The sequence below is a fragment of the Microtus ochrogaster genome, chromosome 2, assembly GCF_000317375.1.
Source record: "Microtus ochrogaster isolate Prairie Vole_2 chromosome 2, MicOch1.0, whole genome shotgun sequence".
In the NCBI taxonomy this organism is placed as follows: Eukaryota; Metazoa; Chordata; class Mammalia; order Rodentia; family Cricetidae; genus Microtus; species Microtus ochrogaster.
This window is the reverse complement of record NC_022010.1, coordinates 17,330,711-17,357,877: the sequence shown is the minus strand read 5'-3', so window position 1 is coordinate 17,357,877 and position 27,167 is coordinate 17,330,711. Positions and strand designations below refer to the sequence as shown.

The window sequence follows — 27,167 nt, the reverse complement described above, 5'->3', positions numbered from 1 at the left end:
AGCTGGGTTCCTGGCAACGTTCTGGCTCTTTCGGGAAACCAAAGACACCACACTGCACGCGCACCCCGCCTCATCTTTTCCTGTCTGACTACGACTCCTGTAACCCAGCGGCGGGGCGGAGGCAGCGAACCTAGCGGCCCGCGCGGCTCCGGCAGCGAAGCGAGCGGCCTAGTGAGGGCCCGAGGCGTGCGCGGCGCGGGTTCTAACTCTGGCGGCCGCGCTCAAGGCCGCGACGTCGACGGTGGCGATGCTGTGGCAGCGGTTGGCTGTGGTTGAGTGGGCGGCGTTAGCCTGGGAGCTCCTCGGCGCCTCGGTGCTGCTCATCGCCGTGCGCTGGCTGGTCCGGCGGCTAGAGAAGCGGCCGCAGGACCTGAGTCGTAGCGGGACACCCTCCTCGCCGACCGGCGCGTCTGCAGCTGTGGCCCCTCAGCCAGGTAAGGTCGCATTCGGCAGTGGGAGCAAGCTTCTCTCTGCCCTCCCCATGGACACAGTAGGACCCGAGTCCCCTGGCGGGAAGGCTGACTGAGAAGCGGAACTTTTGTTCCATTGTAGTAGCGTTCCTGACACTGTAGGTGAGATCCTTGGAGACCCGGCTGCCAGGGCGCGTCAGGCTTCCAGGGGAAGGGTCTTCTGGGCCAGGGAGGCCTGGGAAGGGGGGGGGGGCAGTAAACAACACTGGTGAAAGTCGGAAGTCGAAGAAAGAGGAAGTTGGTTCAGTGGTTTGAAGTTTAACGAAATAAGTGGTAGGAGGAGGTAGTGAAGTTAGGTATGACTCCCTGATTTGGGGATCGGGGAAATAAAGGAATACGGCTCTCATTAATTTCTTTCAAATGGACTGTTAGGTCTGGATGAGGAGAGATGGGAGGATGGTTGCTGGTCACTTTAAGATCGAGGTGACTGGTGTCCGGAATGGAATCATGTCCCATCTGCTCCTGACTCTGCCACTGCTGCTATGGAGCTTCTCAGAAATGGGCAGGCCATTCACCCGCTATTTTTCAGCTCCACCATTAGCAGCATACGAATAATAATAGTTCTTACTGTTTTGGGGTTTGGTTTTGTTTTTTTTTTTGAAAGTAATACACTAATTGCTGGGAATTGAGCCCTACTACCTACTGGCATCATCCATCTGAGAGCCTGTCTCAGTTCTGAGGAAAGGGCTGGGATAAAACCCGGAGTCTTCAACAGAGTTCATCCGTACACTCTAAGGTTGGCTGTTTCGTAGGATCCTGTGGTCTTTTTGGTTGTTTTGGAATTTCCTGGTGTGAGTCCACACCTCTGTGCTTCTTTCTTCTCAGCCCTCCACCTCCCTGAACTCCCGATGCTTAACCGGTTTGTGTTCATCAGCATGTGTTCATTTTGTGTTCATCAGAAGCTGTGTTTCATTAACACTTGAGTCTAGTTCTTAGTGGAGGATAAATAGTAATTCCCCACGAATTCTAGAAGGAAGATGACATTTTAAACAGTTAATTGCACAGCGGAACCCTAAGAAGTTCTTAGGAGTAACTGAGGCTTCACTTGCCTCTTTGAACTTACATACAACTTTATTATTTATTTATTTAGCAGTGCAGGGAAGAAAACAAAAAGCCTGGTGTATATTGGCAAGTGAAGTACATCTCGGCACTTCCTTAGTAGTCATTGATTTCTCCGTTATCAGTGTCAGACCAAGTGGTACAGAATTTATGTTCATTATTTTATCTACTTTTCATTATTACCAGAGTGGATCTATTATTATATCCATTTTGTAGGCGAGGAAACTGAGGCTTAGTGTTTCAATAATCAGCCTAGGATTGAAGTTAATAATGTATGAAGTTCTGTTTATGTTTGTTAATTGCAGAGACAAAAACCTTCCTTGAACAACTAAAGGTGAAATGAAACGGTAGGTTTAGAATACGAATACTAATTGTATCTAAGGTAGGGTCCTGTGAGGAAGCTGGCACTTGCTTAAGCATGTGGTTTACATGAGCTACGATTCCATGGTTCAAGTTAATTTTTGCTTTTTTGAACATAGGTGAAGTGACAATGGATGCCATGTTGGCACGATTGAAACTCCTGAATCCAGATGACCTTAGAAAGGAAGTTATAAAAGCTGGATTGAAATGTGGACCCATTACATCAACAACAAGATTTATTTTTGAGAAGAAATTAGCTCAGGCTTTACTAGAGCAAGGTGGATTGCTGACTTCCTCTCTTCCCAATCACGGTGAGGGGACTGCCACTCCGTATATCCAGGGCACCCTAAGGACTCCTGCATCTGTGCAAGAGGAACAAACTCAGCACGCCAGTTTTTCTGAAGACAAAGATTTTGGTTACAGTGTGGGCTTGAACCCTCCAGAGGATGAAGCTGTAACATCTAAGTCCCACCCAATATCCTTCAGTGCTTCTGCCAGGAATGACAACCACCAGGCTGAAATGACAGCTGCTAAGGAGCCACTTCTGTACTATGGAGTGTGTCCAGTATATGAGGATGGCCTTATGAGAAATGGTAACGTGCTGTGCTGTGTCTCCTCACACAGACTGGGAAGACATAATCTCATCACCCAAGATGAATTTCATTATTTGTACTTGTTACCCTCTGATTTTTTTTGAGTTTGGTAAATCTAAGCAATACTTTTTTTTTTAAGTTACTAGGAAAACTATTCTGTTAGATAGATTTGACTTGGAAATGATTGGATCACTTCCATTTGTTAGTAATTTTACTGGTTAATCATCTTCCCTCTCCCTTTTTCCCACCCCCTGAGACACGGTTTCTCTCTGTAGCCCTTGCTATCCTGGAAAAATATGCTTGCTTATATCACTCATTTATTTGTTTGTTTGTTTTTCTGACACTCACTCTGTAAGTCAGACTGGTCTTGAACTCAGAGATCCTCTGCCTCTGCCTTCCAAGTGCTGGGACTAAAGGTTTGTGGCCGGGCATTTCCTCTCCCTCTTAAATTCATTACAACCCAAACAGCTTTTAGGTTACTGTAAATGTTCCAGTGAGTGTATAAATAATTTTCAATCTCAAGGAATTGTATTTTAGGGCTGGAGATCTGTTTTAGTTAGGAGAGCATGGAGCACTGTGTTAATACCCAGCACCATAAAAGCCTGATGTGGTGGCACATAACTATTATTACCTCAGCACTTGGGTAGATACTAGCCTGGACTACATGAAACCATGCCCCCAAAAAGGAATGAAAGAAAGAAAAGAATTGCAATTTTTTTTTTAATTTAGTCAGGATTATTGTTTACTGAGACTAACCTTAATCTTGCTGTACAGCCTAGGGTGGGCTTCAGCTCTTAACTGCGCGGACTTTTCCTTATGAATGTTAGGATAATAGGTATAAGCTATTATATTCAATACAAGAATAGTAAATTTAGTTTTGAATTATTTATATTTAGATCTTTATTTAATCCACTTAAAATTCATTTTTAGTAAGTTATTGTAGCTTGTGGTATGAAATTAACATGCATGTATAATAGCATTGCTTATATATATACACACATATAGTCAGTGTATTCATTTGAATCTTTTGGATAGCCCAGGACCTCTTTAAGATAAAAAATTGAGAGTGGGTGGAAAGATGGCTCAGTGATTAAGAGTACTTGATAATCTTCTTGCATATCCCAGCTCACATGTTAGATGGTTCATAACCTGCCTATAATACCAGCTCCAGGAGATCTGATTCTCTTTAGGCCTTCAAGGATACTCGCACATAAATTATGTGCATATAGTCACAGAAATACACACTCACATAAACACACTTATTTTTATCCTGAAAGAATATTTTTAATAAAAGATTGCAAATCTGAATTTTGAACATGAGGGTAAAACCAAGAGACTCATTAACGAATTTAAATTGACTGTTGAACTCTGAGTACAATTAATAGTATTCAAACTATTCATCTCTTAATTTTCCCTTGTTACTTTCATACCTAGAAAGGATCCATGTTTACGAAGATAAAAAGGAAGCATTGCAAGCTGTCAAATTGATCAAAGGGTCCCGATTTAAAGCTTTTCCAACAAGAGAAGATGCTGAGAAATTTGCTAGAGGAGTATGTGATTATTTCCCTTCTCCTAACAAAACTGTGTCCTCACTGTCTCCTGTGAAGGCAGTGCCGCTCCATGGCAGTGATGGGTTAAAAGGTAAACCATGTTGTACTACTTGTCTTGTCATGCCTTGATTTACCACTATTGTTCTCTTTCCTGATGTGTGGCACTTCAATATTTCTTCATCTGTGAGATAAATATGATGGAGGAAGAGGTGGAGAGCTGAAGCGCCCTACAATGAAATAACCAAAGAGAAAGAGACTAGGGGGCTGCCCTGGGAAGGTTTCAGGACATAAAGGCAAATGTAGTCTGCTGCTAGTAGGCCCTGAAGCTGATGAGCCAAATCTTAGCATATGGACCATAGAAGCAGCAAAGGGAACACCTTCTGCAAGAAGGGATCTGCAGGAATCAGTCTCCCAATGAAAGCTAGAAATGTGACTACACCCGCTGTGTCCCTCAGAATCAGCAGCTGGTTTGGAGAGGCTTGACCTTGACCACCCCCTCTCCCTACGTTTGTTTGAGGTAGAGTGCTGTCTTTCATTTGAGGGCCTGTCTACTGCCTCTACTTAGATTTCTCTCTTTCAGCTTGAGAAAGTGCCTGTGCAGGAAATTGTTTTAAGACACTCTCAAGTTTTGATTAAGGTTTTAGAAGCTATGAGTAGAACTTTTTTCTCTAAGAGATAATTACAGGTGCTGCTAATTTCTTGTTCACTTAACAGAATTGACATTTTTAGTTTTTTTGGTAAAGAATCTTACCCTGTTACTCCAGGCTGTCCTTGAACTTGCAGTCCTCCTGTCTCAACCTCCTGAGTTCTAGGATGCTAGGTTTGTACCACCACACTCAGTTTCTTGACTTACTTTCAAAGTATACTAAATGGCCAGACATGATAGTGCATGTCCTTACTATCAGTACTCAGGAAGCACATGAGGGTAGATGTGCTCTATGAGTTTGAGCCTGAGCTACAGAGTGAGACCCTGTTGCAAAAAAAAAAAAGTACACCAAATAATTCTTAATCTCAGTCTTTAGTCACCTGATTGAGCTCAACACTCAATTGAGCATTAGTACTATGGTATGCTTTATACCATTATCATTTCTTACCCATCACTCCCAAGAGCTGCTGAACCTTTAATCTATGTATCTCCATGTGGCTGTGGCTTACCAGCAAGGTTCCAGCACGTCTGTCTCCTGCAGGCAACCACGTGGCTTCTCTTTGATAATCTCTTCCAGCCTGGCTATATTCTGTTAAGCCACTGACCAACAGCAGCTTTATTCATTAACCAGTAAAAGCAACACATATACAGAAGGACCTCCCACACCAACTGCAGACTAAGTGAGAAGAAAATATTTGTGAGATTGTGTTCTATAATTCTCTCTCTCGATAGCAGATTACTCATGCCTGGCTGAATCAGAAACAGTAAATAAAGAACGAGCAAACAGTTATAAAAGTCCCCGTACACAGGACCTCACTGCTAAGCTTCGGAAAGCTGTTGAGAAAGGGGATGAGGATACCTTTTCTGATCTTATCTGGAATAATCCCCGATATCTAATTGGTTCTGGGGACAACCCAACCATTGTACAAGTAAGTATGCCTTCAGCACCATTACCAGTCACTGTATTCTTGACCAGTGGCCCTGTACTTTAACAAACATGAAGTTCAATGTTTTGTTTTGTTTTTTTAATTTTATTTTATTGATATTTATTGAGCTCTACATTTTTCTCTGCTCCCCTCCCTGCCTCTCCCCTCTCCAATCAGTCCTCCCCCAAGGTCCCCATGTTCCCAATTAACTCAGGAGATCTTGTCTTTTTATACTTTCTACTTCCCATGTAGATTGTATCTATGTAAGTCTTTCTTAGTGTCTGCATTGTTGTCTAAGTTCTCTAGGATTGTGGTTTGTAGGCTGGCTTTCTTTGCTTTATGTTTAAAAAACCACCTATGAGTGAGTACATGTGATAATTGTCTTTCTGTGTCTGGGTTACCTCACTCAAAATAATGTTTTCTAGCTCCATCCATTTTCCTGCAAAATTCAAGCTGTCATTATTTTTTTTTCTGCTGTGTAGTACTCCATTGTGTAAATGTACCACTTTTTTTTTTATCAATTGTTCAATCGAGGGGCATTTAGGTTGTTTCCAAGTTCTGGCTATGACAAACAAAGCTGCTATGAACATAGTTGAGCACATGTTCTTGTGGCACAATTAATCGTCCTTTGGATATATACCCAAAAGTGGTATTGCTGGGTCTTGAGGAAGGTGGTTTTCTAATTTTCTGAGAAATCACCACACTGACATCCAAAGGGGTTGTACCAGTTTGCATTCCCACCAGCAATGCAGAAGTGTTCCCTTTTCTCCACAAGCTCTCCAGCATAAGTTGTCATCAGTGTTTTTGATCTTGGCCATTCTTACAGGCGTAAGATAGAATCTCAGAGTTGTTTTGATTTGCATTTCTCTGATGACTAAGGATGCTGAGCATTTCCTTAAGTATCTTTCAGCCATCTTAGATTCCTCTGTTGCGAGTTCTCTGTTTAGGTCTGTACTGCATTTTTTTTATTGGATTATGTGATCTTTTGATGACCAATTTCTTGAGTTCTTTGTATATTTTGGAGATCAGACCTCTGTCTGATGTGGGGTTGGTGAATATCTTTTCCCATTCTGTAGGCTGTTGTTTTGTCTTGTTGACTGCGTCTTTTGCTTTACAGAAGCTTTTCAGTTTCAGGAGGTCCCATTTACTAATTGTTTCTCTCAGTGTCTGTGCTGCTGGGATTATATTTAGGAAGTGGTTTCCTGCGCCAATGTGTTCAAGTGTACTTCCCACTTTCTCTTCTATAAGGTTCAGTGTGGCTGGCTTTATGTTGAGGTCTTTGATCCATTTGGACTTGAGTTTTGTGCATGGTGATAGATATGGGCTTATTTTCATTCTTCTACATGTTGATATCCAGTTATGCCAGCACCATTTGTTAAATATGCTTTTTTTTCCCCATTTGATATTTTTTGCTTCTTTATCAAAGATCAGGTGTTCGGAGATGTGTGGATTGGTATCTGGGTCTTCTATTTGGTTCCATTGGTCTTCCTGTCTGTTCTTATGCCAATACCAAGCTGTTTTGTAGCTCTGTAGTAGAGTTTGAAGTCAGGGATTGTGATGCCTCTAGAAGTTCTTTTTATTGCACAGGATTGTTTTGGCTATCCAGGCTTTTTTGCTTTTCCAAATGAAGTTGAGTACTGTTCTTTTGAGGTCTTTGAAGAATTTTGCTGGGATTTTGATGGGCATTGCGTTGAAGAAGTTCAATGTTTTAACAAACACAAAGCTCGTCCTTTTTTTTAGGAGGGATGTCGTTACAATATCATGCACGTTGCTGCCAAAGAGAATCAGGCTTCTCTGTGCCAGATGACACTAGAGACTCTGGAGAACCCTGAGTTTATGCGTCTAATGTACCCAGATGATGACATGGACATGCTGCAGGAGCGCATCCTCTACATTGTCGACCTTTATCTTAATACCCCTGACAAAGTGGTGAGCATCCCAATTAGTCTGTCTGCTGGAGGGTTAGGTCCTTATCTGTGGGAGGATTTCTTTTCTATGCTACGTCAGTGTGCAAGGCTTATGGAATATTAGGAAGACACAAATGCTTATTGACTTAGATAGGAAGATGGTTATGGAGGTGTTACACAAGAAAAATTTTCTTGGGGAGATGCAACACACATGTTGGGAACTCCAGATAGGGAACTCATAACAGACCAAAGTATAGATTCCACCATTAACCGTGAGTTTTATTGGGGTTACTTACAGGAATATAGGTAAAGGGTTGCTTACAGGAGCAGAAATGACTCAAAGACAGTTGCATCACCAAGGACCACGCTAACATGACTGACAGCTCAAAGAGCTGGGAATCTGGAATACACTATACAGTCTACAGGCAGCTCAATGTGTTAGAAGAGTGTCCTTCCCAGGTACCTTTGTTAATCTAAACCTTTTCCAGGCAGTTCTGTTGGTTTCTGTTTCTTCCAGGCAGCTGGTCTTTCTGAATTTTCTATTGCTGTGAAGAGACACTGTGACCATGGCAACTCTTATAAAGGGAAGCATTTAATTGGGGCTTGGTTTCAGTCCAGAGGTTTAGTTCATTGTCATCATGGCAGGAAACATGGTGGCATACAGGCCCTACTGGTGCTGGAGAGTATCCAGATCTGTAGGCAGAAGGAAGAAAAGGAGACACTGGACCTGGTTTGAGCACTTTAAAATCCCAGTGACACACTTCCTCCAACAAGGCCACACTTCCTAGTAATAGTGCCACTGCCTCAATCAAGCATTCAAATATATGAGTCAATGGGAGCCATTCCTATTCAAACCACTACATTCCACTCCCTGGCCCCCATAGGCTTATAGCTATAACATAGCACAAAAATTCATTGACTCCAACTTAAAAAATCTCCACAGCCTGTAACAGTCTTAACATTGTTTAAAACTCCCAAAGTTCAGAGTCCTTTTGGAAACTCAGGGCAATCACTTAACTGTAAAATAAAAAACAAAAAGCAGATCACATGCTTCCAACATACAATGGCACAAAATATACATTATCATTCCAAAAGGGAGGAAAGGGAGCATAGTGGGGAAATACTGGGCTGAAACAAGACCAAAAACCAACAGGGCAAACTCCCAAATTCTTCATCTCCATGTCTGATATCAAAGTGCTCCTCAGATGTCCAGCTCTATTCAGCTTTGTTGATTGTGATACACCTTTCTTTCCTGAGCTGTCTTAGTATTCTGTTGCTGTGAAGAGACACCATGATGATGGCAATGTTTATAAAGGAAAGTATTTAATTTGGTGCTTGCTTACAGTCCAGAGGTTTAGTCCATTGTCATTGCGGGGAACATGGCAGCTTAGAGGTAGACATGGTGCTGGAAAAGTAGCTTGAGAGTTCCACCTCTCCATCCACAAGCAGCAGGACGAGACCAGAGTGAGTCAGTCAGTGCCTGCAGCTTATGAAACCCCTAAATCCCACTCCTGGTGATAAACTTCCTCCAACATGGCCACACCTCCTAATAGTCCCTCTCCCTGGTGACCAAGCATTCAAATCTCTGCACCTGTGGAGGCCATTCTTATTCACACTACCACATGGTCTGTCTCATAATTTTCTTTGTGCTCAGCTTCCTTCAGTCTGAGGGGTACTTTCAGCTTTTAGTGTTTACTCTGGCAGGGAGGAGCCTAATGAATCTGGTCAGTTTCAGGGATTTCCTGAAGCTATTTTGAGTTGTTTTCCTTCCTTTTAAAGAGCTTTCCTGTAGGGTGGAATGTTTCAATCTCACAGGAAACTTAAACAAGGACAGGAGGATGGGGATGTAGCTCAATAGGTAGAGTGTGTGCCTAATTGTCAGCTAGTCCTAGTTAGGTCACCAGCAGCAAACTGGTAGTATTTGCATGTGGGAAATGAAAGCAAGAGGAGTAGAAGTCTAAGGTCATCCTTGGCTATACAATGTAAGGCTTGTTTGTGCTATATGAGACTGTATAATAAAACAAACCAACACATGGCTCAGCAGTTGAGAGCATTGGCTGTTCTTCCAGAGGACCTGTGTTCAAGTCCCAGCATCTATATGACAGCTCACACATACCTGTAACTCCAGTTCCAGGAGATCTGACTCCTTTGACTTCCCCAGTACCAGGAACACATGTTGTACACAGACATGCTTGCAGGCAAAACACCCACACACATAAAATAATTAAGATAACAACAAAAAAACCAAGAAACTTGTGGTTATGAAAGTAACACTCATGAAGAGATTTCATAGGTAGAGAGTAAAAAATCTCTGGCTGCTCTCAGCCAGACTTAGTCAGAATGTAGGCGGATGGAGTACTCTAGGAGATGCCTGGGTTCCTTCAAGAAAGGTGTTAACTAGGCTTTGACTAGAAAGAATGCCAAAAAGCATAGGAAGTACTAAAAGGTTTGTTATGAGTGCTTAACTAGCATGTGTAAGGCTTTGTTTGATCCCTGGTACCACTTAAAAATAAAAACAAATTATTGAGATGGCTCAACAGAGAAAGAAGCTTGTGCCTACAGACCTACAACCTTAGTTTCATCCCTGAGACCTCTATGGTAAAAGAATCCCTACAAGTTGCCCACTATGCTCCATTAAGCACCTGCCCACACAGTGTATGCACTAAATAAGTAAACAAAATTTTAAAATTAAAGATTTTTTTGAAAACTTCAAAGGCATGGCTTTTAGTTACGTAGGTTTTCAGTAAGGGTTTGAGACACCGGAATTTATTTATATGAAGGAGAATGCAATGAGAAGTTAGAACCAAGAACTCAGAAATCTGGGAGTTTAGGAAACTGTGGGGAAGAATAAAGAAAGCACTAGAGAGGATGAGGCAGGAGAATTAATTGTAAGTTTGAGGCCAACCTGGTCTACAAAATGAGAAGAAAGAAAGGAGTAAAATTTTACAGAAAACTACAGTTATGACTATTGTGTGTGCATATGTACACATTGTGTACACACAATGCTGGTGCAAAACCTAAGGTCTCAAATATGCTGAGCAAGCTCTCTACAACTGAGCCCACAATTTTAGTTTCTTTCACAAGCTGGTAATTTATGGGAGTTTTTGTTGTTCTTATTTTGTTTTTATTTGAAAGTTACAGTTTTTGTTTTGTTTTGTGTTTTTTGGTTTGTTTTGTTTTGTGTTTTTTGGTTTTTTTTTTTTTTTGGTTTGGGTTTTAGTTTTTTTGTTTTTGACAGGGTCTTATGTATCCAGGCTGGCTGCAAACTTACTATGTAGCAAAGAGTGACTTTCAATGCCTGATCCTTTTGCCTTCACTTGTCAAGTGTTGTCATATAGGTCTGAGGCGATTAAATTTTTTGGTTAAAATTCTTTTTTATTGCCAGCTATGGTTGCTTATACCTGTTTGTTTGTTTGTTTGTTTGTTTGTTTGTGACAGGGTTTCTGTATGTAGCCTTGGAGCCTGTTCTGAAACTTGCTCTGTAGACCAGGCTGGCCTCACAGATATGCCTGCCTCTGCCTCCCAAGTGCTAGGGTTAAAGGCGTGTGACACCATTGCTCAGCAGTTGCTCATACTTTTAATTTCAGCACTCAGATGGCAGAGGAAGGCAGGATCTGAGTTTGAGGGCCAGTGTGGACTAAATAGGGAGTTCTAGGGTTACTAGGGCTACATGGTGAGACCCTGGCTCAAAATACATTTTTTATTATTTGTTTATTTTTTTTATTTAGTGGTCGGGGAAGGGTTTTGGCATGTGGATGTCACAGGACGCAGTTCTCTTTCTCCGCCTAGGGAATGAAGTCAGGTTGTCAGGCTTGATGGCCAGCCTAGTGATTTTGTTTTAAATCAGTGGTTCTCAACTAGTAGGTGTTAGCCTCTTTGAGGATCAGACAACCCTTTCACAAGAGTTACCTAAAACTTTTGGAAAACACAAATATTTACATTATGAGTCATAACAGTAGCAAAAGTGTAGTTAGACAGTAGTAGCAACAAAAATAATGTTAGGGTTGGGGTCACCACAACATGAAGAATTGCATTAAAGGGTGCAGCATTATGAAGGGTGAGAACCACTTTTTAAAATAAATACCTATTTTCACTGTGGAGCAACCATGTTAATAATTTGAATAAGCAGTTGTGCTTGTTCTTTTCCTAGGGCTTTGATACACCATTGCATTTTGCTTGTAAATTTGGGAATGTGGATGTAGTCAATGTGCTTTCTTCACACCCTTTGATTGTGAAAAATCCAAAGAATAAATACGGTAAAACACCCAAAGACGTAAGTAACTTTTAAATTGTAATTACTGTCTTGTATTATAAATTAAAATATATAAATTTGCATTCTGTGACAGTAGCTAGTGAAGTCATAAGTAACTAAGTTGTGTTTGCCTGCCTGCTGCTGAGCCTGATGTGCTCTGTGAAAGAGTGTGAATGTGTATCTGTACAGTCAGGAAGGTGATGGTAGTAGTGACCATGGTAATAATGAATGGTGGCTATCGTGGTAGCAGTGATGGTGATTATAATGCTGAGAGCAGCTGATAGCAGCTGAGAGGAGCTCATTGTACAGCCCACATACATACTGTTGCATTCATGCCTAATGAAGGAAGCCTTTTTGCATTTCTTAGCAAATAGAACAAAATGAGCTACATTGCATCCTGTGTCTATGATATAAAGACAGACCTGACTCTGATAAGAACTGAAATGCTAATTTAAGAATCAGGCAGGCATATGCTGCTGACTGACCTAGATCTACTACTTTCAGAATTAAAATCTACATGATACTTGTAGTAGGAGTATCTTCTGTAGACTCAGGCCCCTTAGCTATTATTACATTTAGTAACACTCACATAACCCAGTTGGTAGAAAACTTTCCTGACATCCATAAGGCCCTGGTATTAAGGAATAGAAGGGAGAATGAAAATAATAAATAAAATTTAATAAATAAAAAATATAAAAAATATAGTTTTATCTGTTTTTATAAAATGACTTCTGATAACCAGCCTAAAACTTATGACTATTGTGTGTGTGTGTGTATATGCAATATTGAAACAGCACCTAGGTTCTCAAATACACTAGGCAAGCCTTTATAACTGAGCCCACAATTTTAGTTCTTTCATAAGGTGGTAGTTCATGGGGTTTCTGTTGTTGTTATTTTGTTTTTATTTGAAAGTAATTGCTTTTCAGTTCTTTCTAACATTATTGTTGTAATTACCAAGAGGTTCAGAAAGTTGATTCTTTCATACTGTAAAACTCAGAAATTGTCAGCTTGTCTATGTGTTTATATTTGGTATTATACTTTTATTATACTTGATATTATACTTTTAAGTTTTATTTTCCTTGCAGAAAATGTAAAGTTGTATGAAGAAAAAAATAAATGAAGTTTACCATATTGCTGGAGTCTGTTTTCTTGCCTGGCTCCAATGGGCTTTTACAGTGATCAAGTAGAATAGGCTGTGCTTTTGAATGCAGGGTTTCTTTTTCTTTTTTCTTTTTTTTCTCAGTAGCTATGGGGCCAGTCCTGGAACTCACTCTGTATTTGTAGACCAGGTTGGCCTTGAACTGAGATCTGCCTACCTAGGCCTCCCAAGTTCCAGGATTGAAGGCATGTGCCACCACGCCCCCCACTTCCCTTTCTTTCTTTCTTTCTTTCTTTCTTTCTTTCTTTCTTTCTTTCTTTCTTTCTTTCTTTCTTGTTGTAGTTTGTTTATTTATTTTTATGTGTGTGGGTGTTTTGCCAGCATATATATCTTTACCACACACATGCCTTGTGCCTGTGGAGGCCAAGAGAGGGTGTCAGATCCCCTGAGACTAGAGTTATAAACAGTTGTAAACTGCCACATTGGTGCTGGAAATTGAGCCAAGTTCTCTGAAGGAGCCTTCAGTAACCACTGAGCCCTCGAGCCCTCTAGCACAAGTTTTTTGTGTATGAGTTTTGTGAAATTTTTAGCATTAAGATAATTCTAGGGCTGGAGAGAAAGCTCAGTGGTTAAGAACACTTATTTCCAGCACCCAGGTTGAATGATTCATAGCCACCTGCAACTCCAACTCTAGGGGAACCAACACCCTTTGTGACCTCTGGGGCATCTGCACTTACCTCATACATATACCCAACAGATACACATAGTAAATAATAAAAAGTTTAAAGATAGTATCCTATTCTACTGCCTTTAAACTTTTAGAAGATTTTATTTGATAGGAAATATAGTACTATTTAGAATGTTAATTTTGTCTGTTTTGTTTAAATAGGTAATTTGTGAAAGAAGCAAAAACAAATCTGTAGAGCTGAAAGAAAGGATTAGAGAATATTTAATGGGTGAGTTGTGAACTCAGTTCCTGGCATGGAAAGCCCTTTGCAAGAGACCCCTGGATGAGAGTGTGAGTGAACGTGTGAGTGAACGTGGGGCAGTACAGGTTTGTCTGCTTTCCCAAGTTTGAAAAAATGCTGTGAACTCAGAGCCTTTTGAAATTATCCTTTGTTTTCCCCCTGAATACTGTACCTCCTTGCCTGATTTCATACTGCACGTTCTTGTTGTAAATTTAGGCTCTTTTTTTACTTGATTGCTGTTTAAGGACTCACCCCATCCTTGGGGCAGGTTTCTCTGATCACTTCTCACTAGAGAGGGCTAAAGCCCAGAACCCCTTGTTTGGTTAGTTGGTTTCTGAGGTGTATTTGGGTCTGCCTCACTCTGTCCTGCTGAGGCTGTTCAGCTTAGCTCATCAAAACTGGGACCCTTCAGGCCATTATCCTGCTGGATTGTGGAGGTACAATATTCATTCATGTTTATTCTGTATCTCTTCCTCTCTATCTCTTTCCTCTCTCCCTCTCCCCTCTTCCACTTTCATCCCTCTCCCCTAATAGTTGTAGGGTATCTACCGGAGAAAACTACTCAGACACAGGTTTAAGCCAACAGAAAGTCTTTATTAGCTAGACAGCAACGTCACTGATTGTTCAGGATCCTAGTATAGCCCTGAACCTTTCTCAGGGTGAGCTTAATTTAAGCATGCACACATTAAAAAAAAAAACATATCCTTGGTTGTCATTCTTCAGTTAGCAAGTACAGTTAGCCAGATGCGGAACTACAGAAACCAAAAGGCAAGGTTGGTATATTTAGAGACCTTCCCAGAACTATAAACTTGGATGAATTAGTCTTTGTTTTCATTTTGGCAGGTGGTGCTAGGTGCCGAGTTTTATGACCTGAATGGTACTTCCACCAGTTGTACTAATTCTGGGAGCCCACTACACTTCATTCCTTTCTTTTGGTCAGGAGCTCCTATTGTGGCCTCTGTGCTTCTTGTGTGTGTGTTTCCACTATAGGGAAATGTTAGTTTCAGGAGGGACTGACCTACTGTGTTTTTCAGAAAATGGTGTACCTTTCCTTCTGTCTTTTTACCCAGTTTATTGTTTCTGATCACTGAGTAAAAATGTAGCTCTCTAGCCTCTGTTTTTACCCTTTTTTTCCTTCTTAGGTATATATAACCATGGTTATGGCTTGGCACAATGTCTCTGGGTATTTTCTCAGGTCAGAGTCTGTGTAGCCTGTGTGTCTGTGACATTTTGTAGAAACAGGTACTAACTCCCAATCTAAGATTATCTGAACTTTTAATTGTACTCTAATCTCTTCCTTTGTGGTGGAGGTGGCAGAGATGTCTCTTGGGCTATCTGGCATTTGTTGGAGGCTACAGTTGTGTTACAGAACACAAACTTCCAGAAATACCTTAAAATGTAATTAGTTACACTTTGTAGCAGGACTTTTCTTGTTCGTGATCATATAACTTGATCACTGCTAAGATCTGGTTGCCTAGCTTTTTTTCTGAGGTAAGCATGGTATTTCTGCATTTCTGTTTCTTTTTGTTACTCAGTCTTGTGACATTTTGCACACCTTTCTTGTTTTCTGCTGAGGGTCCTTAAAGCCCAGACAAGAGCTTCAGTGGTTGTGCTGTGGTGGCTTTCCCATTCTAGACTTAATGATCAAGGAGCATGCTGCAAGACTAACTACAAAGAAGACACCAGCACTTGGATCAATAGAGGGCAAGAATATACAACATCTTAAGGAAATGAATAGGATAAAAAAGCCAGACACAAGACCACCAGAGGCATGAATCCAGTTTTGTTGATGTAGTGTTGTGTTTTTCTCCAAAGTGCTGGGGACTGAACTCTGGGCCTCAAGCTACTTTGGTCTACCCAGGTCTACACAGGCCTCTACAGGCAAGCTTTAATATCCTTCAGTGATAGGGTATATTCTAGGAACATTTTAGTATACAAAGTCCTAGGTTCCATCCTCAGCTGTGCACACACAATGCACACACCTGGGGGGGGCACAAGATATTTAAGGATTTGAATATTCAAAAAATAATAATATTTTATGAGTGAGTAGTTTTTACATGAATTTTGGTGTGTACTTTCCAAAAGACAACCATTATTTCAAAATTCACAAAATGGGGAGGGGATAGAAATCTGTCATTTAAAATAATCTTATAAGTATGTGGTTTCAGTCACAAGTTAAAATATTGAAATGTTAAATACATTGATTTTGTTTGTTTTGAGACAGGGTTACACTATATAATCCTGGCTGTCCTGGAACTCATTATATAGACCAGGCTGACCTCAAACTCACAGAGATCAGCCTGCAGAGTGCTGAGATTAAAGACCTGTGTCACCATGCCCAGCCATTTCCCTGTTTTTAAAAAAACTTCTTATTTTACTTTTGCATGAGTGTTGTGTGTGCATTACCAGTTGCTGGTGCCCACAGAGTAGGAAGGGTGTTGGATTCGGTGCAGCTGGAGTTAAGACAGTTGTGAGTCTTGATCTAGATACTGGGAACCAAAGCAGTAAATTCTTAACTGCTCAACTCTGTCTCCACCACCCACTTTGGTTTTTGAGATAGAATCTCATGCACCCCAACCTGGTCTTAAATTCACAAAACTCAGGATGACCTTGATTTCTGATCCTTTTCCCTTGGCCTCCCAAGACTGGGATTGTAGGCATAAACCATCACAGCCAGTTTTAGATAATGTTTGGGATTAAACCTGAGGGCTCTTGTATGCTAGGCAAGTGAGAATTGTTAAAGACTTATTTTAATGCTGTGGTTTTTAGTATGTTCTATGTTAACATTCTTTTAAGTAGAAAAATAAAGATATAAAAGCTATTAAAAGCACTTAAAATAAAAAAAAATTCCCAGGTTATTGTGAGCAGCATGACAGGCCAATATTCCAGCACACCTCTCACCTCTTTCACACAACAAGAAACCGAGTCAGGGAAGAAAGAAGTATGACCTCTGTGTACTAAGAAGAATGACCTCGTGTACTAAGCTCCTCTTTGTCCCAATCTGACTCCTGACTCCAGACTCTTAGCTTCTTTAGTTAGATGTGTCTGTTGCTTGTCCCTTCCTTAGGTGTTGCTTGCCCTGTTTTTCCTTACTTTGTTGTTGTTGTTTGTTTCATTTGTATTCAGTGTGTATCATGACAGGAATTCAATGGTATATTTTATATTATAGATGAATATAAAGAAAAGGTTTTTTTGTGGTAAGAGACATGATAACGGTAGGAGAAAGAAAAGGTAGTTTGACTCCCAAAGTTTTACTACAAAGTAGGGTTGTCTAGAATAGTAATAGATTGGATAATTTTTTTAAAAATTACATGATGCCTTCTAGATTTGAAGTTTTGACAAAATAGCATTGGTAAATCTTTGAACAAAACAGGAAATTGAAAATTGACTAGAGACGATATGGGATAGGTATAAATATTATTCACCTATTTGTTTGCTCATAGTTCTTTTTACAGATATACTCATGCAGATATAAGAACTTGAATACCAAAAGTATACATCTTCACCAGTAATCTCAAAGCTTTGCAAGGTGTATCATCATCTCCATTGTGCAAACAAGGCTCAAGGGGAAAAACAAAAAGTAAAAACCTGTTTTAGTAGAGAATGGAGGGAGGCTAAGTAGTTGCTGGCAAAAACTGGTCTTGGCACTCAAACCTATATTATTACCTGGTCCCTTCTGTGAATTGTTTTCCTTGCTGTTCCCCCAAACCCTCAGTCATATCAAAACCAGGTAAGTAGAAGTTTGTGGTTGACATTTCCTTCTCAGGTCACTACTATGTGCCACTTCTGAGAGCAGAAGACACTTCTCCTGTCATTGGTGAGCTGTGGTGCTCAGACCAGAAAGCTGAAACTGCTAATGCTGAGCACTATAGAAGTAGCCCCAGAGATCCTGTGATGACACTGAGAGCTTTCGTGGGGCCTCTGAGTCCATCCAAGGTGAGTGATCAGGGAAGGAAGTTTCAGGAGCTGTTCTGTCTGTCTACGTTTTAGGGTTTGGTGCTCCAGCCTGTTGTTTTGTTTTGGTCTTGGAGCCAACTCATGAAAATCTAAGGTCATCCTTATCTGAGACAACCTCTGATAAAGTGGTAATGAGAATTTAAGAGTGTTTGTTGTTGTTGTTGATGTAGCCAGGGAAGGTATATTGGAAGCCCACACCTACCAGCATAATAGTGTTTTCCTGGGCAAGTCCCATTTGTCCCTTACCAGTCTATTGTGACTTCACAGTTGCAAATTCAAATTACAAGCTGAGCTTCCTACACTTGGAACTCCTAACCCTCTCTCCCTCCATGTTCCTGAGTTTCTGTCATATACCTGTCTTTCTTTGAGGCCATAACCAGTTAAGTTCCTGGCATGAGATGGTCGGGAAGTTTATAATGATGGAGTTTCTGGGTCACAGATTATACATGCTTCTATGTCAGATTTACAGCTGATGACTTTCTCCAGAAAATATCTCACTGACATGCATAAACTATTATTTAAAAATCTAAATAAACTGGTCATGGTGGTACAGGCTAATCCCAGCTTCATGGGAGGCTGAGGCAGGAGTATCACAATTTGAAAACCAGCCTGTGTTATACATATAATATATAGTGAGACCTTGTCACAAAACATTCTAAATAATTTTCAAGAATGGAAACCTTTTTAAAATGATGTTAGATAGTTGGTATTATAGCTTCATTCTATGCCTTGTTAGCTTAGTAGGTGATATGTCAATCTCATAAATGAGCTACATTAAACATAAAATTCCAGTAAGGCTTACTCATGAGAAATTGATGTCAGCTTCTCTTTTATATGTAGGGGAAAATGGAATATGTACCAATGAGTTGGCAGGTAGACTGTTGGAGCCCAATCCAGCAGGAATCAGCAGGGGGTGCCTGGGAAGGGGCACAAGAATAAGGAAATGGCAGATTGAGAGAAACAAAGAAACACAGGATAGACCAGGAGGACTGAAGGTGAATACCAACCAGCCCAAGTTTATTTCAGAATTCACTTTTATACAGATTAAAGGCAGAACAAAGAGCAGTATAGTCAGCTAACCGCCTCTCTGCACTGTCCCTGGGAGGAAGCACAAGCAGGTGCGTTATCTGTTGCAAGAATTCAGATAGCAGCAAGTACGTACTAACTCTAACTAGATGTGCAATACACCAGTCCAAATCTTAATAATAATGTGTTCTTTCATCTGGGCAAAAATGCTCTTATGGAGTTAATCAGAACTTTCTTACAGCCCTCAAATTTGCAGGCAGAGCAGGCAAGCTGGAACTCAATGGCTTATAAGTCAGAATTGACTCCAAAAGGAAACCAAGTCACACGTGAGCTATCACAGTAGAGAATACCTGTTGTTTTTAGGATGAGGCCTCACACTTATGCCATCTTAGGCCAGATCTGACCCTCAGCATGGGCCAGTACAGAAGGCACCTCTCCCTTGCATCACTTTTCCTGGGAAGTTGTAAACAAACAGCTACCTAGGAGAAGTCACACAGCCAATCCCACCTTCCCCTGATCCCATGAGGTCAATGCTTACTCCTGGCTATATGGTAGAAATGACTGCAGAATCTGTAAAGTGGTAGAAAGCCATTGAGTCTGTGGTGTTGGTTCAGAGTCTCGGGTAAGCTACAGGAAGGAAGCAAAGCCTGTCTTGCCACTTTTTTTTTTCTAGGCAGAAGATTTTCGAAAGCTCTGGAAAACTCCACCTCGAAAGAAAGCAGGCGTCTTCCACAACATCAGAAAGTCTGACCCAGAACGAGGCATTGAGAGAGTGGGAAGGTATTCACAGAACCATGACAGACAAGCTGAGCAAAGTGTGCTATGTGGTGTAGATAGATGATGATAGAAAAATATTAACTGTGAATACTAAAATGTAATAGTTCCCAAGAGGATCTACTGGGAGCTGATAGAGCCTTTATTCATACTATGTGCCAGTTTGACCCTGCAACAGACTCTGCCAAAACAAGGATATGTATTAGGATTTATGTGTGACTTTTTTGCTGTGAGGTTGGTGTGAGTATACACTGGGCTTCCACGAGCAAGAGTCACTTGATATATATAGAGAGAGTAACTCTTCAAAGGACACTGCAGGATCTTACCAATAGGGGTGCACTAGGAAATGTCCCAAGTTTAGGGAAAAGTAAGATTCCTAAAATTAGTGTTTTGGCACTTCAAAGATTAAGTGCTATTTTCTGTGGACTTTGTTTTTATTTTTCTGTTTTCTCAACTGGTTAATTGTGTTTTATTTCTTACAGGGAGCTAGCTCATGAGCTGGGGTATCCCTGGGTTGAATACTGGGAATTTTTGGGATGTTTTGTTGATCTGTCTTCCCAGGAAGGCTTGCAAAGACTAGAAGAATACCTTACCCGGCAGGAAATAAGCAAAAAGGCTCAACGAGAAATAGAAAATAAAAGCTGCCTTCAGGACAGAGCCTCAGTTTTTGGTAAGCACGTGCAGATTTGAGGTGTCTGTGGTTTTTCCTTCTTTTTTAACCGGCTCTTACTGTAAAACATTAAAAAAAAAAAAAAAAAAAAAAACAGTTCTTTTCAGCCTGGCAGTGGTGGCATACACCTTTAATCCTAGCACTCAGAAGGCAGAGGCAGGCAGATCTCTGTGAGTTCAAGGGCAGCCTGGTCTACAAAGTGAATTTCAGGACAGCCAGGGCTGTTACATGGAGAAACCCTGCCTTTAAAAACCAAAACCAAACAAGCAAAAAAGCATCACAGAAAGCTCTGTGTGTCTGAGCCACCCATATGTATATGAATATAAAGTACATAAAAATACAGACTCACAGCAAGCAAGATGTGTGTAAAGGTATAAGTGGAAAACATGACATCCTGTCAAGGAGTCTGGTGCTTTTGGCTTTATTTCCTGACCTAGATACTTTATATTTGAATATAATGTGTAATGTAAAAAAAAAAAAAAAAAAAAAGACAAGAAAGATAGGCTCCAGAATACTGGGCACTGTATTTTGTCAGCCACTGGAGTCAGTAGAACATGAGACTCTTAATCTCAGGATCGTGGGTTCAAGCCCACATTGGGTACCAGTTGTAGCACAAATAATAAAAACACAGAGATATTTATTGAGGTTCAACCTGAAGATCCAAAAAGTAAAGCAGCGAGCCACTGGCTCTTACCTCCACCTTAGACCAATATGACTATCTTGCCTGCAGGAATCCTCTGACTGAAACTGAGACCTGTCTCTTCCCGTTTTATATTTCTCTCTAGTGCTTGGATTAAAGGCATGCACCACTACCGCCCAGCCTCTATAGCTAACTAGTGTGGCTGCTGGGGTTAAAAGTGTGTGTCATCATTGGCTGGTCTGTATGGTTGACCAGTCTGACTGTTTTATTCTCTGATCTTCAGGCAAGCTTTATTCATTAAAACACAAGTGAGATATATAGAGTGCCTAGAGTACAAAGCAAGTTAATGGAGTGCTTGGAAAAGGTTAAAACTGAGTACAAAAGAAAAGATAGGTCAAAACTTGCCAACACCATTTAAAAAGGGAAAATTAGTCTGTTGTGCTTACCATGAGCAAAGCCATGTGTTCAGTCTCCAGCACAAGGAGGGAGGTGGGGGTAGATACTAAAGTTTTTTTGTTTTTTTTTTTTTGTTGTTTGTTTGTTTGTTTGTTTTTTGGTTTTTCGAGACAGGGTTTCTCTGTGGCTTTGGAGCCTGTCCTGGAACTAGCTCTGTAGACCAGGCTGGTCTCGAACTCACAGAGATCCGCCTGCCTCTGCCTCCCGAGTGCTGGGATTAAAGGCGTGCGCCACCACCGCCCGGCTGATACTAAAGTTTTTAATACTGTAAGGAAAAGGGATTGGTATGTAAAATGAGAAAAGATAGCGGTTTTTTAATTAATTTTTAAAAAGTACAACTAATGAAGAAGGTACATAGCAAACTGGGTGGTAGTGGTACACACCTTTATCCCAGGACTCAGGAGGCAGAGGCAGTTAAATCTCTGCAGAGCAAGTTCCAGGGCAGCCAGTGTGCACAGAAAAACCCTGTCTTAAAAAACAAAAAGAAAGAAAAACGCCTTAAAGTACACTAAGGCATGATTATAAGATCCTAATGTGTAAAGTGTTATCCAGACTCTGGACTGGCATTTCACTTAGTCCAGTGTGTCTATTCAAGTGTTCAAGCACTTTATATATAATATTGGAAACCTCAACGTAGCTTACTTCATCCTACAGTTGAGGATTGGCTGAGGAAGTAGTTTAGTTCTATCCTAAGGCAGAAAAATCATGCTTTTAAAGTATGTTTTATCTGGGCGGTGGTGGCTCACACCTTTAATCCCAGCACTTGGAAGGCAGAAGTAGGCAGATCTCTGTGAATTTGAGGCCTGGTCTGCAAGAGCTAGCTAGTTCCGGGACAGCTACAGCTGTTAATAGAGAAAAACCCTGTCTCGGCAAAAAAAAAAAAAAAGCATGTTTTAAAGAGTAATGAATGATGTGAACAATTATATAAACAATGTGTGCAGTTAATGGGGAAGAAAACTATATCACTGATTTTGAGTATATTCACATAATCACATAATTTTTAAAATATTAAGATGACTATAGCAACATTGTTGTACCTCACTTGAAAGCTTTCCAGATATTTTACAACTAGCATATATATAAATATAATTAAATGAAAACAAAAAACTAGTAAATTTGATAGTGCACTGGAAGGGAACTGGGAGAAGAGCCTTCACAAGTCCTCCAGGTGAGTTCCTCCTCCCTCTCCCTTGGGCTTCTGCTGTTCCCATGTAGAGCACCGCCCTCCCTGGAGAAGAAGTGGCTTAGTGTTGTTGTCAGTACAGTACCACTTTACTCTTACCTCAGAGACGCTTTCATTATTTATCAGAAATAAAACTTAAGTATTAAAATGAACCAAAGTAAAGACAGTGAATTTTAGCTGAAAGGAGGAGAGGATCAAGGCAAACCTCAGCTACACAGTAAGTTTGAGGCCAGGCTGTCAGGCTGCATGAGACCCTGTCTCAAATAAATTTTACTGTGTCTGGTAGCTTATGTCTATACTCCTAGAATTTTGAAGGCAGGAGGCAGGAAGAGTACAGTGAGTTGGAGGCCAGCCTAAGCCATACAAGAAGAGGCAATCCAGGAATAAAGTTGGGAGACCATGCCTTAAAAAGAATACAAACCAAAAAAGTAAATTTTTAAAGTCAAATAGAAACTTTGTAATAACTAGACATTTGGGTCCCCAAAATAGAAGTTAAACAAATGTATTTTAAAGCTTTCTAAATTAAAATTGAACTATTAGATTATAAAGCATTTGCTTTGAAAATTAAATTTCCTGGAACATTGTGGGGAAGGAGGAGACCATTATATAAAGCATGTAAAAAGAAACAAGTCAGTGCCTAGATGACTTAGCAGACAGAGGCACTTGCCATAGAAGCCTGGTGACCCAGGCTCAATATCTAGAACCCACATAAAGGTGGAAGGAGAGAACTCCATAAAATGGTTTTGACTTCTAGTCTCGTGCCCTGCATTGACACACATACAACCAACAGCACACATATTATGTACATATACACACATGATAATAAGAAATGAATTCCTTGAATATAGAGAATAGTTCTGGGGTGAAGGCTATGCAAGTGGGCTGTGGAAGAAGCTGTACCAGGCTGGGAGTCAGTGCCAGGATGTAGCTTCATGTTCCATGAGACTATAAGCAGTTAATGTCCAAAGAATCCCATGCATGTACCATACTTACAGCAACTACAGTGTCTCAAGTTGTTGATATATTTCATTTGCAGAATAGACATGAAGCCATTTTTCATGGGTTTGTTCTACATAATATTTCAGAGCCTTATCAAGTCAGCTTGTGGGAAACTGGCCAGGGGCCCTTGTTTTAAAACCTAAGAAGGTTTTGGGTTAATCATATCTTGCTTGAGCTGAATGGTTTACATTGAATGAAGTCTCCTTCCAGTTCTATCCTGCACACTGATATGCTGCTTTGTTGCCCTCACAGGCAGTGGAAAGAAGTACAGCAATTCCATCTCTGTGGGAGCATTTCTGGATGGAGAGGATGATACTAGCTTGGATGAAATTAAAAATCATCAAGATACAGCTCAAAGTCAGAGTCAGCCCACAACCAATAAATTCCAAAACTCTGAATGTGGTTCCCTTCCCTTGGGACAGGTGGACCCTGGAGAATCCTCAGTTGGATCTTGCCTCCTTAACAGCAGAAATGGGCTTTGTCATCCTCTGAATCACAGGACTGCAGATAGAAAGGGACTAGAGGCCACCAGTGGGGAAGAATCCCTTTTACTACCTGTTTCTGCTTTGACTCTAGAGTTTGATAAACTGAATTTGCAGAGTCTAGGAGATAGCCTTCTTGATACACCAAATAAAAATAAGATTCTGACTTCAAGAAAGGATGCCGCAGAGAGTGACTCACTGGTACCTCCTCCTGCAATAGTGAGACTTGAAAATAACCAAATCAGGACCAACAGTGAAGTGTCAGAGGCAATGGCTGAAATGTCTTTGGATCCCAACAGCCCCCAGGTTAGGGTTCAGGATGGTCTGGAACCTGTGTTCTCATCTGCTATGGGAGATTCCACCTGGAGGCTCTTCCTTTCTGGGTAAGTTAAAGATGCTTGTAGCACTATAATAAGTATGTAGTTTCTGAATATTCCTCCAGGGCCAGTCTCATATATATATATATATTTGAGCTGCTGGATCTTGGCTGCTCTTAGTTCAGTTGTATATGGACTGTGCTGATCCAGTGTCAATAAGGGTGTGCCAACAGAATGATTTGACTCTGTCCTGTGTTTAAGACTCAAAACCATGTTAATAATGAAGGTACATGATACTACAATGCAAGACTTATCTGGTCTTGAGCCTCCACTATGGCTCTTACCTTGACCAGCCCTGGCCCTGCATACAGGCTTTCTGGAACACAGGCAGGTTTGGTGACTAATGTGCTCAGCCTAGATTGGTTCTCTTTTTTTTCCCATTTTATTTTGTGCATGTTTACATGCACATGATTGCTGGTGCCTGTGTAGGCCAGAAGAGGGTGTTAGATTCCCTGGAACCGAAAGTTACAGGCAGTTGTAAGCCTTCTAGCCTGGGTGCTGTGAGCTAAACTCCAGTCCTCTGTAAGACCAACAAGCACCCTTAGCTGCAGAGCCATCTCTCTAGCCCCTCCAGATTGGTTCCTAAGTTAAATATAGAATGATACCTTAAAAATCTTCAGGCTTTTTTATGCAGTGTTTCTCCTGTCTTTGTTTTTGTTGTTGTTTTTTTTTTTTTTTCAACATCTCTTCTGTTCTGCATTCTAGAGAAGAGCCATCAAAACTAGATCGGGATGTTTTAGCAGCTCTTGAGCGTGCCTATATTGACCCGAGTCTGTACCCAGCTGTCCACAGATGGAAAAGCACTGTCCTGTGCTATTCACCCTCAGAGAGACAAAGGTACTATCACAACATCAAAGTGTACAGACTGACAAGGTTATCATGTATGGGTGGCTTTTTCATAGTGACAAAGCTAAGCTGTGTGGCTCCCCAGTGCAAGCCTGGCCTGTATGTTCACATAGATGTCACAAAAGTCAGGTAGGTGGAAAAAAGTAGACCAGGCTTGCTCCTAGCAAACTGTACCAGGGGTGGCAGCATCTAGGATTTGTAGCTGGAGTAACATGGGTATTGTGTAGAAAATCTTCAGATTCAAGATGAAGTACCTCCTCTCTGTAAGATGGGTGTCATGCCTGTTTTTGTTCTGTTCTTAAGTCTGTAGATTCGCCTTTCTGTGGTAACAAGTCTCTTTTTGGTTTCTGTAGTTGGCCAAGTCCTGCACTGAAAGGGAAGATCACAACTGAGCTGCTGGATCTTGGTTGCTCTCGTAGCTGCGGTTCAGGGCGAAGCAGTCCAGCTGGTAGCAGCTCCAGCAAGCCTGGTCACACCACCTCCTCCCCTGGCCTTCACAGCCCTGGGCGTTACAGTCCAGCACATGGGAGTCACTTCCAAAGGATGGCACACATGGCCCGACTTGCAGCTCTGTAGAGCCAGCCAATATGCTCACTCCTGGGGCTCATTTACTTGTTTTTAAAAAAAGGGGTAATGTGTTTATTGGTAAAAATTCCATAACAAAAAAATTGTATTCTGAGTAACTTTTTAATCCTCTCTTTGAAGATACCAGAATGTTAGAATATACAATGTTACGAGTAAAATTTAAATTTCTGCTATTTTGAAAGAAGTTAATGAAAGCAAACTCAGATCCAAGTTGTTTGAAGGTGTGGCTATAGTAACGATGCAGACTTTTCAGGAGGAAACTTCTGGTTTTGGAATAGATCAAAGATACAAAAGCAGCTAGCTGATAGGCAAGTGAGGTGCTGCTCTAATTGGGGCTGGCTACCTACAGTGTCAGCAGCAGGTCTGCAGTACCTGTATGCACACCCAGTTTCTCAGAAAGATTGTGTGTTGTCTCATTCTTAGGGTGGTATCAGCTTTCTGATTTGCAATGGCAAAAACGTGCTTGTCACTTAATCCTAGTTGTTCCAACTATGAGAAAGCAGGTAACAGGGAAACAAAGGGTTCTTGACTATCTCAGACTTCAGTAGCAGTGCTCAAAACATGGCTAGATTAAAAACTTTTCTTGTGGGGGTGAAAAAGTTAAAGCCATTGGGAGTGTTGTCAGTAATCATAGAAAACTTACCAGCAATAACTGAAAAAGCAATTCTTATTTCTCAGAAGAACTTCAGTATGCTTTTACTTAGTTGTCAGTGTAATGATAATTAGGTAATGTGGAAGTTTCCTAGTCTTAATATTTTTCCTGAGACTTAATTGAGCATGAGTATACAACAAGTAAATCTCATACTTTAGAATTCATTTAAAGAGCATTACACTACAGTTTAAAGCTTGACATTTTTTAACTGTAAACTCTGTTCAGTTGCTTATGTTTACTTTCCTTGTCACTAGCCACAAGAGTGTAAAACCACCTTGCTGAAGTTAGTTCCTGGCTCTTTGGCACACTGGCCTGCACACAGGCAGTAGTGTTCTGTAGACACTTGCTGTGTGTAATCCCAATCAAAAACTATACCACTGGTTTTGCCAACTTCAGTGCCTTTTATGAGTCATTCTTAATTTTCCTGAATTTAGATTTTGGGATTGTACAATGCAACTAAATGGGTATTAAGATTCTTTTTTGTTCATAAAAGTTCTGGCTGGACTTGGTGGTACACACCTTTAATCCCAGCACTCAGGAGGCAGAAGCAGGTAGGTCTTTGTGAGTTTTGAGGACAGCCAGGACTACAGATAGAGACCTTACCTCAAAAAAAAAAAAACATTCTGAGTTGAGATGTTTAGGATTTCTTAAAGCTTATTTTAATGTGACAAATGAGTCAGAAATACTACA

General features: G+C 40.8%; 1 protein-coding gene across 2 annotated transcripts; it reads left to right on the top strand.

Moving 5' to 3' along the window:
- Ankle2 (ankyrin repeat and LEM domain containing 2) lies at positions 1-27,091 on the top strand. Of its 2 annotated transcripts, none has more exons than XM_005344500.3 (13): positions 1-434; positions 2,009-2,482; positions 3,917-4,123; positions 5,414-5,607; positions 7,345-7,533; positions 11,662-11,784; positions 13,752-13,818; positions 17,597-17,766; positions 19,487-19,593; positions 20,070-20,257; positions 23,788-24,400; positions 25,100-25,231; positions 25,594-27,091. In XM_005344500.3, exons 1-13 carry the CDS (start codon positions 248-250, stop codon positions 25,814-25,816), a joined length of 2,874 nt encoding a protein of 957 aa, XP_005344557.1. In that variant the 5' UTR covers positions 1-247; the 3' UTR covers positions 25,817-27,091. The 2 variants fall into 2 exon arrangements, with proteins under 2 accessions (XP_005344557.1, XP_005344556.1); XM_005344499.3 differs by having other exon boundaries at positions 5,411-5,607.
- Positions 27,092-27,167: the final 76 nt, after the last annotated feature.

Bases quoted from the DNA above. Each gene is read 5' to 3' on its own strand.
- Ankle2 (XM_005344499.3), top strand. From the start codon at position 248: ATGCTGTGGCAGCGGTTGGCTGTGGTTGAGTGGGCGGCGTTAGCCTGG. The intron at 4,124-5,410 runs GTAAACCATGTT...CTCTCTCGATAG, and splicing joins TGGCAGTGATGGGTTAAAAG to CAGATTACTCATGCCTGGCT. The intron at 20,258-23,787 runs GTAAGCACGTGC...TTGCCCTCACAG, and splicing joins GGACAGAGCCTCAGTTTTTG to GCAGTGGAAAGAAGTACAGC.